At 39.3% G+C, this 18640-nt stretch overlaps 1 protein-coding gene across 2 annotated transcripts in view; it reads right to left on the bottom strand.

Moving 5' to 3' along the window:
* Positions 1–4110: 4110 nt before the first annotated feature.
* LOC135170394 (transcription factor collier) overlaps positions 4111–18640 on the bottom strand; it is a 113090-nt gene continuing 98560 nt past the window's right edge. Inside the window, exons 9-13 of one of the 2 annotated variants that reach the window (XR_010300379.1) lie at positions 12134–12415; positions 11742–12047; positions 10526–10741; positions 9423–9634; positions 6921–7054 (exon numbers count right to left, since the gene is read on the bottom strand). Coding sequence is in view for 1 of the 2 variants with exons in the window: in XM_064136169.1 (XP_063992239.1) it covers positions 6942–7054; positions 10526–10741; positions 11742–12047; positions 12134–12415 (917 nt within the window). In the remaining variant the exon portion in view is untranslated. Of the gene's footprint in view, positions 7055–9422; positions 9635–10525; positions 10742–11741; positions 12048–12133; positions 12416–18640 lie in introns of both variants that reach the window. The other variant, XM_064136169.1, reaches the window with a different exon arrangement.

Genomic DNA, 18640 nt, shown 5'->3' on the forward strand with positions numbered 1-18640 from the left:
TAACACTAGATGATGACTAAATAATGTTGGAACGTAAACATTTAATGACACCGAGGTCAGTAAACAATCAAACTAAACAACGACATCACTTACAATGATAGCATCATCATGCTGATCTCATCATTCCATCATTATTCATTAATATGGTTATTCCAAAATTTACTCGTCTTATCCCGTCAATCCGTATTTTCTGGAAAAAGTCTCTACTGGATGTGGGGTTTGAACCCACGCTCCCATCCCAGACCCAGAATTAAAGTCTGGAGCCTTAGACCACTCGGCCAACCTAGTTCTATCTCCCTAAAAAAATTTCATAACCTTCATCCTCATCCACTGCGATGCGCATCGCATTTAAACCTTTAAAATTAGACTGCCTTGTTCATCAATTACTCTCCCATGGTCACAGCTACCATAATCCAATTACGTAATTTCCGAGAAATCGTTCTGGACCTCAATCGATAACGGAAACTCTTCTTTACCGACAGTCGATCATAAACCCACCCCAACCACCAGCCGGTCACTCATTACCGGCGGACGGCAACACTTTATCATCTCCTGGCAATGCAGAGGCCTTTTCTGTCGGTAACATGGGGTTCTTTTTTACCGACAGATGGTACGGTCAAGTGATTCTCGCACAGAATTTGAAAACTCGTCATTATTTTCAGTTCTTCCGGGAGGATCCTGTACTTCAAAAAGATCATTCAGTGGGATATACAGTGGACACATCAACAGTTGCATTTTATCTCCCCATCGTCCTTGAAACCCAATACCTTTTGAATAATAAAGATCACTGGTAATAAGCAGATGGTAATGCGCTTCATCCCCCGAGGTAATACAATAACCCTGTGGGGTCCACACACGCATTTATAAAATGTATTTCGAATGGAGTACAGTTGATGGCACAACTAGATCTTATCACAGAGCTGTCAGAGGGTGAGTATGTTCTTCCCTTCAAATTACTCCTATCAACCCGATGCCCGAGCTCGGACGATCTGTCCAGAGGGGAAATTCGTACAACTCGAAATTCCCGTTCACCTATTGATCTTCAAAAAAAAATTTCATGCTGGTGATGAGGGAAAAAAATGGAAATTGCTCGTCGATTTGAATGGGCGACGGAGGTGATGTTAGGAGACAATTTGATTTTAATATTTTTGACTGAAAAATTAGGGAAGTATTTGAAATTTTTTATTTTCCTCGGCATTAAAGGAGTTTTATAGTTTTAATAGATTCAAAGATTATTGGGTGGGCATGGGGGAGGGGCGGGGGGTGGGGGTGGAGAAACATTAACCCTCTGTCTATAGATCTGTTTAGTCCATGTCAGTATTTTATAGTTTTTCGTCGAATAGTTTTAATAAATAGAAATGGAGAATAAAAGAAAGAAATGAGTAAAAAAAAGGGCCTTTTGTTGAATGGGCCCAGAGTGGGAAAATTCTGGTCACTAAGGGGTAGTTCCACTGGGGATATCATAGGGGAAAGAGATACGTTCTGCGTGCGATAATAAAGAATTAAAGTTTATAGTTAAATCGTTTGATATTATTTAGTAAATCTTTGTGTATAATCTAATAAAGATTATCGAAAACGGGAAAAATTTTTGAAAAACTCAATCACATTTAAATTTAAATTGTTTTTTTTCCATTTTATTTGTCGTTTCAGTTTTTAAAAAATTGAAAAATCAGAATTTAACACAATGATTTACGGAAAAATTAAACTTTCGGTTTTAGTCAAAGATCAGAATCTGAACTTTTGATCATTAGACGTGAAAAAATCAAGAATGATCGCAAACTTCGTAAAAGATACTCCACCATTTGAGAAACAAGTTCTGTCATTTGTTTATAAGGAGGAAATGCCAAAAAACTATTAATACTTTCCGAAATTTGAATGTTAAGTGAAACAAATATTTAATCTTAAAAATAACATAAGAACATGAAAAAGAATTGTCAAAGGAGAACGATAAGTCCAATTACATTACCTCTCAGAATGACCAACTATTTTCGTCACAATAATCACAACAGTAACACTGATTATATTGTTAGTTTAGTATTTTTTAGTGTACCCCCTATCAAATTAAATCACAATCAAAAACTGAAACAAAAAATTTATTAAAATAATATTCTTTTTTCCAACCTCACTTACGACTAAATTCGTGATTGTGTGGACTTTTCATAATTATTCCCCCCCCCTCCCCGTCCCATTTTCCCCCACCCACCCCTACTCACGTTAAATAAGTGCCTAAAAACAATAAAAAAAAAGTGTAAACGGACCCAAAAAAAAACCGAACTCCTGACGACGAGATTTCGATTCTCCTCAAAATCATCCCCATCAAATCATCAAATTTTCCTAAAAATTGATCTCGTCAAGACGTCGTTTATCGTACACCCCCAAAATGCCTATTCACCCCCCGAAGAAATCGCCTACACTATTTTTTCCCTCGTCCCCTAAATTGTTTTTGTATGACAAGACTCAGAATTGAAGCCACGAGTGGTGGCCGTCGGCTAAACGCAAATTTACATGACGCAATGAGCCAACAATCTTCAAAATAATACAAGCCCCGATTATTTTGTATCGTTCCCCCCACTCCTCCCCTTCGATTGTTGTTGTACTGAGTTGGCACGTGGCAACACTGTGGAGGCCTTTGCGCGCGCCCAAATGCCACGTGCCATCCAATCTAAATCTAATAACGCAAACAGCATCACAATGACGTGTATCGTGGTGGAATATCGTTCGTTTGGGTGTGAGGTAATAGTACACCATGTGAACTATAATCGTTCCGAAGTGGTACTACAGTGGCCATATCCTGTTTCAATATTCGTATCGGGCCCCTCGCGCTCATTTTTTGGGTTTTTTTTTTATCGGGGAGGTTGGCATGAGTTATATTCTTGATAATTGGACAGATATTTTTGCGTCTGGGGGGGGGGGGGGGGTGGGACCAAACAGGAGAAGAAATATTGCTGATTATTTTTTTCATCCCAATTTCAACCAATTAAATGGTGGCATTTCCCGTCACGTGGTACAAGTAAGAGAGTTTTACTTCGGATATTTTTCGAATATTTCCCTGTTTGTTGCTGAGCAATGAAAATATCCGATAAACAATTTGTACGCGTTTCAAACCCCAAAACTGTCATTAGAAAAAATCAAGTTCAAAGACTTTACCTCGACATGAGCAGATTTGGAGGAGAATCCTTGGAGATTATTGATCAAAAAATTTAAAAAAATGTTTCTAATAATACGGTGAAGACAAAAGCCACAATTTGTAAACAATTCTCTGCATTTTGTGCAGACAGAATATATACGCTGGAAGCCACAACTACGAGTGAAAAACCATACTATGTGACGTGAAATGCCACACATTAAATTGTTTGAAATTGGAATGAAAAAAATAATCCAGCCAAATACCCCTCGACCTTCAAAATTAATCGGATGTTCCCTTCAGTTTCCCTGCGTACCACCGATCGGGATAAGTTTCGCAGAAAAACCCTCGCTCTTCGCGCTTCGGATTTTTAACTTGCAAAATTTATCCCTCTCGTTGCTACGCAACGAAACTCTCCGGAAATATCCGATAATTTTGAAGGTCTTGGGGTATTATTACTGATAATCATTACTATTATTGCTTGCTATTATTATTGATTATATATTATCATCATTATTATTATTATTACTGTTTTTTAAATTAATGATGTTGGTTATCGATTGCGAATTTTGTGTTTATCGCAAGGGATGAATTTCGGGGGTGTTTGAGGTGAAAGGTATTCATTCATCGGATGTCAAGTTGTGTTTCAATTTTTTTTTCTTCCAAATGATCGCCGTGGAATGTAATATTATTAGGGCAGGGGGGAAATGGTAAAGGGAGATAAGGGACTTTTGAGTATTGACTATTTTTTAATAATTATCTCGATTTTTAAGGAAGATTTTTTTGGAAAAATTTTTTTGGAGATGGAATGCACGATGTGATGATGGAATTCTCGACTGGAAATGCCAAAAATGCTCGAATGCCAAAAATCCCCATATCACCCGCCTCAAAATCTACGATTATATCCTCCTGACTCATAAATCCAGTTTCTCATGTGCAAAAGACAAAGGAAAATATTCAATAACAACAACTTATTGATTCTCAAAAATTGTAAGTTTAATTTATATCAATATACATCGACGAGTGTGTATTGTAATTCATACAAGACCAAGAAAAATTCACGTGAAATGAACTGACTGATGATTCGAATTCGACGGGATACAGCTAATACAATGAAATTACAATGATTTTTCTATTGTGAAAATTCACTCGCCCTCAATGATATGCAAAAACGAACAATTAGCCATGAATTTTCAATGATAATAATTTATTACTGAGACAATGTCATCAACTGTTGCGTCTGGTGCTTCAAGATTCATTAATTCTGCGTCGTATACTTTCGTGATTCGGTGAAGGAATTCGATTGGGTCCGGTTTTATTAAACAATTTCAACTATATTTCCCCTCATAAACCGATACTTTGATTCATCTCTTGAACTTCCAATAAAAAATTAATTATTGTTCTCGTGGATCGTACACAAGCCAACGGCAATGCTGTTTACTGGAAGTTCAAGGGCGGAATTGATACAGCAATTTTTCGATGGCCTACGGCCGTTCTAATTTATTTACAATTTTTATTTAATCATTTTCTCTTCACTTCAATAACCGTTAATCTACAATCGCTCTAAACGAATAGTTCCAACTTTCCTTTCGCTGGATCCCTATATCAGGAATACTTTTATCAATAGTAGTATTTATTATTTGTTTTTGTACATTGCAACAATATTTACAAATAATATACAAATTACACTGGTAATTCAAGTTAATGACAGTATCGCTGATGAAAAAATTTGGTTGGTGTCGTGGAGATTCGGTGACTGTTGTTGTATAACATAATTTAATTTTTTATTTTATTTTTTATTTTTATTTAACTGAACTTTTGTCGATAGTTATCGAACCATTCAGTTGAACAATGACGTGTTCATTCAAAATAAACCATTCGATAATCATTACTAAATCGATAATTGGAGTGAAAAATCACTTCATGTTTTATGATTAATGTGGAATAAATGAATTTTGAGGTAAGAAAAAGGTTTCAACTTTTAGTGAACAATAAATTACCAGAGAACGAAGGAAAATACGATAATTATGCGTAAAAAGTTCATTCGATTTAATTAAAATTCAATTATATTTTTAGAGGTTAGAGACGGTCACTCTAATCGACTGGAGTTTTTCAAATTTTTTTCTAGTTAATCAGAGCACGATTGATTAAGATAAAAATTATGAATAAACTCAGTGTAGGTGATAGTGAGTATAGTTATTTTTTTGACATTTTTATGGCTTCTCATTTAAGCAAAAAAAATTGAGAATAAACTCCCAGATGTTCGTTAACCCCTCAAGGTCAGCGCTGGGCTGGGTTTAACCTCAAATCGTCTGAAGTATCGACACGATTTACTGTACCTTCAAGTGCACCTGAGGTGATAAAAAGTACAAATAATCAAAGACAATTGATTAATCTGCATACTAGACCGTGGAAATTCAGGTCGAATTTATATAACGTCGGACATCTTGTGACGTCACCGAAAATTATTGAATAGGATTTTTTTAATTGAGTAGAAAGGGAACCAGAATTAATTCTCCATAGAATTTTACAAGGGAATTTGACTAAAAATTTCCCGTTTATCAAGACAGTAAAAAATATCGAAAGAAAATTATCGCGGGGAAAATTTAAGAAGGAAAACGTCGAGGATGAAAATTCGGGAAAATAAGACCTGAAAGTGTGGACAAGATCTAGATGGCGTGTTGCATCACGTCAAACTAACTAATTATTACCAAAAATTAAGTAATTACTACCGGATATTCACCTCCCAAAACAAGTTCTATTTTACCAACCCCTTTACATTTTGAATAACAGACATTAAATCACAAGATCCTCCTGATTATTTATACCTTAAAAACCTCCCTTCATCCCCCAAAGCTCCTAATTAATTCAACCGCATATCAAATGCATTCCCCCAAAGTAAAAAAATCAATTCACCTCAATTCATCCCACAACATCAACCAAATTCCTCAATCAGTCTATTCGACAATTAGAAAGGGGGATGAAATAGAATATCATCTCCATTTCTCTCTTCCCACCTGAAAAATTATGGAGTTGTCTTATTGATACGCGATATGTCTGTCTAGTGGATCTGACATTCTCTTTTTGCCTCTAATACTCCATGAAAAACTCCTGTTACACCCTCCTCCCCCCACCGCTGAACCCAGCGATCCCGAAGGGGGTGGATGGCATATAAAATATTGAAGTTTCGCCTTCGGTCCCTTCAACGGCCACTCAAGTTCGTCCAAGTAGACTTTTGGAGAAACGGTATACAGACGTACACCGTAACGCTTTTACGAAAATGTCTGTTATTTTCATAAAGCCGAAGCGAGTGGACGCCGGGGACTAGTCGCATAAATTGATCAGACGTCACAAAGACAAAAGGTCCACAAGAAAAAAAAAAAAAACCTGACTTCTACGTCGACTTTTCCTGTTACATGTTCCCGTTTTTCGATATGTCTTGAAATTCTTCAATTCAATGATTTTATACACACGAAGTTTCATCAATATTTCACTAAAAAAAAAAATCACTAGAGTCTTATTTATATCGTACACATGTGCCCACCATTGGTTGATGGTCTTGATGATGGTCTTGGAGACAACGAGAGGTAAAAACATATTGAAATAAAAAAATAGTCCACAGCCGATTGATCGGTTCTCACGGTGATGTGATGGTAGATGACATTTCATTAGCGGATGACGATATTCCATCAAAACTGGTTGACAACTGGGTGGTCAGTTGGTGATGTCAACAGGATCAGGTCCATTGACAAGTACTGATTAATGTTGAATTATTTCAGTGGCTACCATCAGTCTCGTGGCTGGATGAGTCCTCGTACTATTTGATATTAGCTGCCAGTAGTGGACTCGATACACCGGGGTAACCCTGACTGGATGTTGGCAACATAAATGGATTCATGTTGAATGTTGAACCAACTACGTCTCCTAGCCCTGTAACATGGCAACTGTAACGATTATACGTTAGTCGGTTGGGATTTTATCCATACGTGGAAATTTGTCTTTGGTCGAGTTAATCGAGCCAACTTTAACGATATATATAGTACAAACTAGACATTACATCGGTAATGGGATATTCCACATGTGGTACCAGATGAGAGTTAAATTCCCATAACTGGTACCGTATGATCGGCCAAATCAATCGTCAATCGTTGGAGGGATACAGACACGTGCCGGCGTAACAACTAACTGCCCCGACGACAGGCCAGTGTACAGCCAAGATTTATTGTGGTGAAGCTGAGCGATACCACCAACGACTGGTTCCACCGATCAACTAAAACCTTAACGAGCACTAGTGCGTATATATCAAAGTATCGGGGACATTTCATGATCTTTGCTGGTGTTATGGATTTTTTTTTCTTATTATTTAATGGCGGTTTTGGACTGGGGACATCGTTATCGAGAATTTCGGCATCTGGATCGCTTCAAATTAACTCTCAATTGCTCGCTCGATACTGTTCACACGTATCGCCGGTTTTTCTGATGGTGGGGGGGGTTTTTTAACGGTGGAATTACCGGTGGAATGAGAGTTATCGGGTTTATTGGGAGTGTGCAACATTATGGACCACCGATGGATGTTTAGCCTGGGGGGAGGGCAACCGGAAGTGAGAGATTCAAAATCGGTTTTAATTATTTTTCATTTTTGAAGGATTGTTTTTTTTTCTGGTGATATGCCATTAGATTTGTTTGAATATTTTGTAAGATATTTGATTGTTGATATTGTGTGGGTTCGTTGGAGGTGTGAGGCATTGGATGGAGATAATTGTTATTGTTTTTTGTTGCTTGAGGTGAAAGATTTTTCGGAAGTGCGATAATTCGGTTAAATTTTTTTTTAAAGTTCGGTTGTAGATGAAGTAATAGATTTTTGATAGATAAAAATATTGTGGCGAATATATCAAGATGATGGAATATCGATCGGCGTAGGGGACATCGAAAAAAGTTAAAAACAATCAATTTTTGTGGGATTTTATAATAAAAATATCCGAATCTTCAGCCCAAGTCGATGGAATAAATGAGGAAAAAACACATTATAAATAATAATAGTCCACACAAAACTGATATAGGAAACAATATTGTTGAATCTGTCATTTTTTTGTATAAAAAATTCCGAAATTCGTTTAAGTTCAATTTCGCAGCGATCGTCGCGCCGCTTTGAAGTGAGTGCGCGCGCAGGTAGAGGCGGGGCGTCGGGTAAATTCTGAAATCTACAATGAAAATTCAACATATATTAATTTTTACTAAGTTTCGGGATAGAAATTAAGTAACGATGACTAATGATACTTCAATTAATGACATTAAACTAATATTTCACGACATGAGGGAATTTACCTATCAATAAAATTTCAATTCTTCACAATTGATTGAAACACAAGATTTATTCCAATCATTTCCCCAGGACACAATTGAATCCAAATTCGAATAAAATTGCGATTTCCCAAAAAAAATTTTGAGAGTGCTTGATATGTGTTGACAAAAATGAATCATCTGTCTGTATCTGTTTTCAGTCCATCTCAGGATGTTATAATTTTTATAGTTTTTCTCCAAACAGTAACGAAATGTTTAGAATGGTTTTAATAAATAAAACCAGAGAATAAACAGAAAGGAATGAATGAATAAGGGCCTTGTCAAATGGGTCTAGAGTGTGAAATCTTTGGTCACTAAGGGTCAGTTGATCTGGAGACATCATAGGACAAAGATATACCTTCAGCTTACGATAATAAATAATTAAAGTTGATAGTTAAATCGTTTTTAAATTATTGAGACAATCCCTATCCACAATCCAATAGGCCCATTAAGTTGAACCAATTTTTTTTGATATCTCTACGCTGATCTCTTCTTCATCATTTTGATATTTGATACGCGACCACATTTTACCACTGGAGACAATGGAATTTTATTTTCATATGAACGAACTTGCCTCCAACAAAATATATTCCGTGGAATCTACGATATTTTTCTCCCAGTGCAGATGAAAAAAAAAGTTTTTTCACTGCTGCTACGTTCAGCCCGCCTCGTTACTTGTAAACAAAAAATCAAAACTCGTAAACAAAAAGACTTTTCGTCAACTACTAAACGAAAAATGGTGCAGTTTACCACTCCCTGAACGTAACATCACTAACAAAAAATATAGTTCGGATACACTTGCGACGGGGCCTTTTAACTCGTGCGGTTGGTGGCCCTCGGCTTGACCTTGGGCCGCCAACTTCACACTCGTTACCGCCCCTTCGCACTGGTATCGAAATATACCATATCATGCAACTGGCTTCCGTTAATCATGGAAATAAAAATCGATTATACGTACATCGTGGTAATGTGGATTGTGCTAATTTGTTGTCATAATATCGTGGAATAGTGTGAGGAACGATGTTTAGGCGATAATTATTTACTGGGCAGCTGTGGCCAGGTGATGCTGTGTGGACCAGTGCGATGGGACTGAGGTGTTCGTTGGCCGGACAACGGGGGCGAATGCACTCCCGTCACCGGATGAATAGAAAATGCCATACTGTTCGTGCGCTAAAATAAAAATTTGCAAATAAAAATTTCATAATTACATGCTGTCAATAATGATAAATCAATACCAATAACGACCCGGTAAAATGGTTCAATGGTTTTCGTCTGCTATTTCTTTAATTTCAAAAGACCCATCAAATTGAAAGCCTTGAATCTGAGTGATTTATTAATTTGCGAACGTTTTTTGAAAATTTAAAAATAATTTGGGGAAATTTATTGATAAAATCCTGAATGGCCTATGGTGTAGTATTAGGGTTTGTGATAGCTCTCATTAAACTCTACTTTAGTGAACATTTTGATTACGATTGGTCTAAAGATATTTTAGAAATGTTTAGAAAAATCACCGAAACATTTTGAAATTCCCGCCTTGAATTTCCACTACCACAATAACGCTGTGAAAACCCGCGAAATTTGGATTCGCTTTAAAATTTTTTTAAAAACATGTGTTTCTGCTTTCTACAATAGAATATTATGTGTTGAATAATGAAATATTGTCCTAACACTCATTATCAATAAAATCTATACAAACAAACGAAAGACATCTGACGAGAAAAAATAATAGTCGCTTGCAAATGGCGCCCAATTTTTCCTCATTTGTATCGTAAATATTATTATTATTATTTATTTCCTTGATGTTACAAAAGTTTTCTTCTTTGTTTCACATCCTCCCTAGTCTCTGCATCGTAAATAAATTTACGGGAAAAATTCTCTCCCTCTTTCTGGGATTTTGAGATATTCATTAAAAATGATCAATATTTGAAACCCCATTTGAACCGTTTCATCGCATCGCCACTGACAGACCTGAAATGTGGTTCGAAGAAGCGTCGAAAGCTCAATAACAAGGACATTGATGATGTATGAAGAGGAAAAAAGTGACACGGTAATGACACTTACGTGATGTATAGAGGGTTGGACTCCCGGTGTATGGATTGGCGACTGAGTAACTGCCACTCGTACTGTGACTGTGGGGCGTACTTGCTGAACTACCACAGTAACCACCACTGACAACACCACGTGGGCTAGCGCTACTGCTCTGTCTGTATGTATCGGCACTTCCGCCCACACTGCTACCACCACCGCCACCGCCTCCCGCACTCACTGAGCCACCGTCTAGAAATAGAAACCTGCCCGGTCAGAGGTGAGAATCCTGGTGAGTATCCCATCGTCCAATAATTTTTGCCTCGCATCATTAATCATGCAGTTTGTCATGCCAGAGAACACAAAAGATAAGTGATAAATAGTGTTAATAATCGTTGGGAGTCGGTGATTGCATGCGATCGCATAGAAATGTTTTGAAACGATCGCAAGATGACGAGGGGCTAATGTCACGGAGGCGACGCGCCTTTACGGCGTGAGATTAGATGATCGGCGAGTTGATGGAAATAAACATTACTGATTGATTAAGTATTGTTGATAGTGAGCATTGATTGATTTTCAGAGTTTTATGGACTCCCATTTCAATCGAAAAATGATAATTCGATAATCGACGGTGCGCTGAGCCCGTGAAGCACTTCGAAAGGGATAGAACACCTTTAACTGTCATAACTAGTCTCATTAAAAGTTGTATTATACAAAAATTAAACTGAATATCATGAAATTCTCTTCAATTATTTTCCGAGAGCCCTAATAGCAAAGACCAATTACAGGATTAAACCAAAACGGGTTCAAAGTTTATCAAAAAAATCCAAATGCATAAAACTGAACGGAGAATCGCAAATTAAATATCAGAAATATATCGTAAATAAAGTCTATGGAATCTATTAATTAAAAAAATTGATGTGATACATGGTATTTCCTATCTATTACAACTAATTACTATTCCCACAACCATTATCAATCAATCTATTATCATTGTGAGTATTATCTCATTGAATGTCTATTCTCACGCCCAAGAAGCGCGAAAACCGGCCGTCAGCCTAGATCATTGGCTCCGTCCACTTTTCGTATTCTCATAATTCCTTAATGATCTACTCATTAGACTTCATGCATTCACAATTAAATCTTCAATTTAACGACTGAAAAGGAGATTAGCTAAAGCGACTGATGCGGATTGAATTAGGATGAAGTGAGATTTCCTGAAGACCAACAACATTCAACAAAATTTACGTACCATCTGTCCACTTGGCTGCACTGCCATTTTCCTGGACCGTGACCGCCAGCTGACCGGTATAAGAATTAAAGGCTGCGCTGGATGTCGATGTTGGTGGTGCTGTTGGATGACTCGATGCACCAGGACTTCTAGGTGCACCCGATATCGCTGTGTTACCAGCCCTCGGCATACTGTACAACGCTTCCGCCAAATCGGCTGCCCTCTTCAGGATTATCTCCTTGGGCAGCTTCTCCGGATCACCCGGATGCCGTGGGATCAGCTTCTGCAACCTCGAGAAGCCCCACTCGATCGTCGGCTCGTTCATAGCTGAATAATGAAAAATCAATCATTCATTGGGAACGCAAATAATCTCTCGTGATTAGTCGGAGATTTGTTAATTATTCAGCACTTACAGACGTAGACGAATCTTCCTGGTGAGCCTTTGCAAAATTGTTTACTCTTGTAGGACAACGTCACTTCAACAACTCCGGGTATTTGTCGTGGGGGTGTCTGAACTCTTATTGCATGATCTGTTATTAGTTCACTCCAGACCAACATTGTACCGAAGACCACTTGAAGGCCATCGAAAAAGTGTTCACCGATTATTATCACAGTGGAACCACCCGTCGTCCAGCCTTCACTGGGTGATATCGCTTTAATACAGGGGGTTTGTAAGGGCAACGCTGGATATAAACCTGCAAGACAAAGACGAATCAGTTAATGATCATTTATGTTGTACGATATTTTATGAATTTTGATTTGTTTTTAAAAGATGTGAATACTTTTCTTGGAGTGTCAATCCCAGAAAAGGATTCATCATTCAGGTGAAGGTGGATTTGCTCAGTACTGTTGCTACATTAATTAATTAATTATTAATTAATTATTTTTCAGGTTTGGCGAGGGTCCTAAATGAGCAAAAGTGGAACTGAAGTGGTCGGTTACTCGATTCAATTGAAACCAATGGATTTGTGAACGTGAAAAAGTCGTTCTGGTGGATATCGACTTGCATCAAGTCCCAGTACCACTTGAATTAAGTCTTCTCCTACTGGATTCACGCCAATAACTGAGTTTATTCAAGTCATTGTGGTACTTCTCGTGTACAGAAATCATTGTCTGCTAAAGATTTTTCAGAATTCTTCGGAAGAATCATCGAATGATCTTAGGAAGATCTCCCTGGTCACCCAAAAAGATTCTTTGGAAGATTTTCGCAAGACAAAGTTCACTTTCACGAAGATTAATTGACAAAACAATTGTGCATGACAAAAACTTTTATAAATTAATTTCTTTAATTTGATGTGGTGTATTCAGAGAAAAAATTGAGAGATACCAGATCTCATTTTCGTCGAATTTTTCGAGTGAAAACGTCGGATCTGACATGAATGCTGTACCTCAAAACAACTCATCAAGACGATCGAGATACGCGGTAGCGTATCGGCCAAGTATATATTTCGAAACCTCCAACAAAACAGGCCGAGTGCCCCCAAGTATCTATACACGACCCAACTACCCCTTCCACTACCTCCAAGACTAATTTCCGTAATTGAGTGAAAACGCGGCAATTTAAAGCAAAAATAAACTTAGTTACATTACCTAAATCGCGTATGCTATTTTCATTGATTTCAATCCTCTCTCAATGAAACGCACAATTAAAAAGATTCGCGCATAGCAATCGTTTTTTCACATATTTACCGCGGTGCGATTATCTCAGAAACTGAAGCTGTCAGATTTTTGTTTTTAACTTTTATGGGGACGAAACATGTTATTGGGATATGGGTAAAAGTATATAAATAAATGTAGCAATACCACCAATTACTTTAACTAGAACTCTTTATTACTGGCACGAGGAAGGCACGACTGACCTAGAGGACTGGTGTGCACACACTGAATTCTTACTATTTGAAAAACCTTTACTAAGGGAAAAAATAAGAGAACGTTTATGACTCCAGAGGACGAGTTTCCTTTGAATACCCCATCTGATAAGGATTACACTGCTCTCAAGTTCGTCCCACAACAGATCCTAAATTCGTCCTTTTCTGGAGATTCGTTCAACCACATCCTAAACCTTGTCAAGTGATTTTTGAAGATAAACAGAAGATCTGTGTTCTAATTTTCCAACACATGCGACCGCCATTAAAAAACCTCCCTAACCTCGCACCTTCCAATCATGACCTTGAAAATTAAAAAAAATTTACTACATCAAATGTCTCTCCTCGAAACCTCACAACAAATCCCTCAAAAAATTTCCTGTCACTTCCCCCCTGCTGGACCTATTTACGTGGATTCTTTCACATCCCACCCCCTCTACTAACAGGAGGTGCGGTAGTGTCTCGCCCCCATACAATCGTCGAACAATCGCCGATCACCACCAGCGCCATCTACCGAAATGTCTCCTCCCAGAAGTAACTACTTATTAAATTTTGCACCAGAAAATTGTGAGCACTAAGAATAATGTGAATTTTCTGTTTATTCGGTCATGTGGCAGATATATATTTTACCATGTTGGCGTGTTCAGAGGTAAAATCGTGGAAAATCGTGGAAATAGCGGATGAAAGAGGATAAAAGAACGAGGAAGGAGAGTTCACTGCATCGGGGATAGAGTCGGAAAGCAAGCGAAAAGAGAAGGGCAGGGGGGGGTGGGTGGGGAGGGTTGGATGAAGGGGTAGAGAGGGGTTTATAACAAGAAGGAAGGAGGAAAAGCTCAGAATGGGGAGGAAGAGGGAGGAGAGCGGCGATCGGGCCAGGCAGTGTCTCTGGGCTTGGAATTTATAACCCAATGATATCATTTTGTACCCCAGCGCAAACCCATCCTACCAACTACCACTCGAATACCCTCGTACCCGAAGCCACCCAGCAGTCGTTGGAGGGTAGGAGGGCCACGGCCAGAGTGGCTGACATCATGGTATATTGCCTTCAGTGACGCTCAAACACTTTCCTCCCCTTGTGCTTCTCTTCTGGATGTATAAACCACGGGAAATAAATCACAGTCGCTTAACGAAACTACGAGTGTGGTCGTTTGTCTTTTAACCCACGTGCGGGAAAATGTAAATTGTTGGTTTTATTTTTATTGTGTCACTGCTCACGATGATTTTTAGGGGTAATTGAATGGGTTTTATTATAATTTGTGTATTTTCAAAAGTAGATATTATCAAAGCGGTGGAGATTGTGATGATTTTGCATGTGAAATTTTTTTTATTTTTATCGTTTTTTTACTTCTGGGTGGAAGCATTGTAATCGATCAGTTTTTACATCCCTTAATTTTCATTGGAAATTATGTAGAATAGTCTGAACTATGAAATTATGGAGTTTTCAGGGTTGCGTCTGTATGCTTCTGCTATTTTTTCATAATGAACTTTTATGAGCCGAAAGTAACGATGGGGTGGGATTAGGCGAACGGATTAAATTAACACAATTGACGCTAATTAAATATTACAAACGATGAAAACGATGTTTCAATTGTTTTAAACTTAGAGGACCACAATAAGTTCACATGAGGAAATCTAAAATTGGAAATTTGGGAAAAACTTGAGGTCAGGACTTGAGGATATCCTGAGGTGTTCTCTTAGACTTCAAACTCAGAGTTGAACTTATATAGAACTAGTGTTTTCCGTTCTTCATTTACCACTTTAAAGGACGAGGAAGAAAATGTGTTCGTGAAACTATTGTGGGGAGTACGAAATATGTGTAGCGAACTTCGAATCCCGAGGTCCTGGTGAAGATATAAAAAAAACCAAAAGTAGAAAGCAAATGTTGAAGTGGTTTCTTTATTCGTAAATTCTGATTTATAAAGGACTGCGACTAATTTTTCGTTTTCTGACGTAAGGACTTCCTCGACATATGTCTGTTTCTGCTTTTACGACTCGACGCGACAAAAGTATTATTGGGATATGGGTAAAAGTAGATAAATAAATGTAGCAACACAATCAATTACTTTAACTTGAACTCGTTATTACGACACGAGGAAGGCACGACTGACCTAGAGGACCGGTGTCCAGAGACTGAATTCTTACTATTTGAAAAACCTTTACTAAGGGAAAAAACAAGAGGACGTTTATGACTCCAAAGCACAGACTTTCCTTTGAATATCACATGTGGTAAGGATTGCAACGCTCTCAAGGTCGCAGGACAACAGATCATAAATTAGTCCTTTTCTGGAGACTCTTTCAAACACATCATAAACCTTGTCGAGTGATTTTTGAAGATAAACAGAAGACCTGTGTTCAAATTTTCCAACAAACATTAACATTGGACTTTGGGAATCTGTCTTTTCCTCGAATGTCCACGAAGTTATGGCTTTTAACGTTTGGTTTCAGAGACAATCCTTTGTCTAAGACCGAACGAATAACAATGCGCAGTAGCACACGTTCAGTTTCCTCTCATCTCTTGACAGATCACCCAGAATTATGCGAATGCAGATGATCAGCAGTGGAAAGACGGTTTAACGAGTTTCCCTAGATTCGGATTTCCCCAGTAATTTGGTAACTCCACCGGGAGCATTGGTATTTATTGTGCTGTACACCACCTGGGGAAGAAAGTCGCTAAATACCGTAAACAGTACACGTTGGTGGAGCACTCCAACCGAAGAGAATTACCGGTATGAGGACAAGGCGGGTCGACAAATTTCAGTTTCCCTCGGAGCGACTCGGGGGATGGGAAGGGGAACTGGAAAAAAGAGGAGGCAGTTCCCTGTTTGTGCGGGCAGAAGGGAATGCCGGGAGTACTGCTGTGGAATAAATAAAATCCTCGATGTTAATGTTACGAGTGAATCTGCATTTTACTGTTCGTGAGAGAAAGTCCGCGGACGAGGAGCGGATTCGTTGAAGGGGCGCTGCAAGAGTTGTCCGGTACCCAGAAGTTATTGCGCGTCAAAACCGCGAAAAATTTGAACTGCGAAGATGTTACACTTGTCACGTGATAACTAGATCATAACACAACTACTCCTGTGGTGGAATAAACTGAATACTTCATCACGTCTTCTGGCATTCTCCAAAATATCTGGACCAAAGATATGAGTTAATTGACAATTTAAATGAATCGAACTGCAAGCGACTTTTTAAGACTAAAAACTTCGCAGATGCAACTGATATAAAATATACCACATTTATTTGCAAATATTTTAAAGACTAATTGACAAATCGCAATCGAATTAGGCCATTAGGAAGAAAATCTAATTTTTCTACACGAGTTATTATTATTTATTCGTCAGTAAAATCGTCGAGACGTGGATTCAAAGTAAATCCGTCTGTAGCGACTTGTTTTAGAAGGCACCGGGATAAAGATCGAGGAGAATTAGAATTAGAGAGTCAAAATTTACGCTGTAACTCACCCGGGAATCGAACCCGGGTTTTCCAGTATCGCGCTGGGGAGTCCTACCGACTAAGCTACCGGACACCACCGAAAATCACTCTCAAATTCACCAGGAACCCCCCTCTAACCTCGTCACTCCAATCAGCTAACGTCTACACCCGGATCGGGTTCTCCTTATCGCCGGTCGGTCTTTCTCGGTTCGGTCCGACTCGGAGGTTCCTAATAGAGAGACCTACAATACCGACACAACCGGTCTGGGGTTCCCCCATCTCCTCAGTCGCAGTTCGTCCGGAATATCGCACAGGTCAGCCACAACCACAACAAAATGTGCGACGTTCACTTAAGGACCTCCGATGGTATCAGTCCTTCCTCCATTGATACCACCACGTCATCTCCAGAGTACGCGCCCTCCGTCAGTCACCCCCTGAGCACCACTGCTTCCGACTCAGCCCAAAAGACCGATCTGATCAACCATCGACACCGTCCATTCCTGATTAACATTCACCAAGTACAAATAGACAGACGTTAAAGAAGCTTTTTCTTTAATCACTAATAACTGTTCCTGGCTTCTCCCTTTCTCTTCACTCCTCAGCATCTCCAAGACTTTGAATTACTGTATCCCAGGTATGACTGTCTCATTGGTATTCTCGTTTTGGCGTTTCGAGGGCTTCCCAAGTAAGCGTGATGGCGGGATATACCGTACACTACGCCCTTGGTTTTTACCAAACTACATGACTCTCTCACTCCCGTCATCTTCCCATCAACTTCCTCACCCCTCGTTACCCTTTTCGACTACCCTCAAGATAGCGTAAACTTAGCATTCACGAACCAACGCGCGCGCACACTCTCCGTGTGGAAACGACGGGTAGATGGAAAAAGGGTCGTGAAAGGGTGGGCTAGAAAGAGGGGGGGGGGTCTTGCCAGAAAAGAAAAGCGGACGGGAAAGAGGTGGGGGAGGAGAAAGAGAGAGAGAGAGGGTGGAAAAGGGGCGGGGGGGGGGAGGGTGCAATTCCGCGGGCTGTGTCTTTGCGCTCGTCGGGGCCCTGGCGAAACCAGACAAAAGGGCGAGCCAAAGAGGGAAAAGAAAGAGTACTATAAGAGGATGGAGGTACGGTAAAAAAGAGGGAAAACTCGAGGGCTGGGGGAGGGGGGAGGGTTAGTGAGGAAGCTTCGGAAACCTCGCGAATGGAGAATGGTTGGGGGGATCCTTCGGTCTCTCCGCGCGTCTCTTCCGCCCCCATTGATTTACATCTTGTCTTGCATGAGGGAGAGAGAGAGAGAGGGATGGAAAATGGTATGCGGTGTGTATGGGTGGATAGGGGGTGGGTGGGGGAGGAAGTTTTGAGAGGAGCGATATCAGCCGTTTGTATGCGCGGCCGACGCCAAACTTTGCTGAATTGCCCTATGACTTCTTATATCCCATTCTCTCTCTGTCTTTCACTTTCGTATTCAGTTTTGTCGAGGGGTGGGATGTGGAGGGGAAGGGGAGGGGGATGAGGATCGTGGAGTCTTTTTCGAATTGTGTTTTCTCTTTACTTCAATGCTCTGCTGACTGTGGGATGAAATGTGGCGGGTGGGTGAGGCTGATTTGGGGAGGAGATTCAATGGGAGAATGA

The sequence above is a fragment of the Diachasmimorpha longicaudata genome, chromosome 17 (assembly GCF_034640455.1).
Source record: "Diachasmimorpha longicaudata isolate KC_UGA_2023 chromosome 17, iyDiaLong2, whole genome shotgun sequence".
Lineage (NCBI taxonomy): Eukaryota > Metazoa > Arthropoda > Insecta > Hymenoptera > Braconidae > Diachasmimorpha > Diachasmimorpha longicaudata.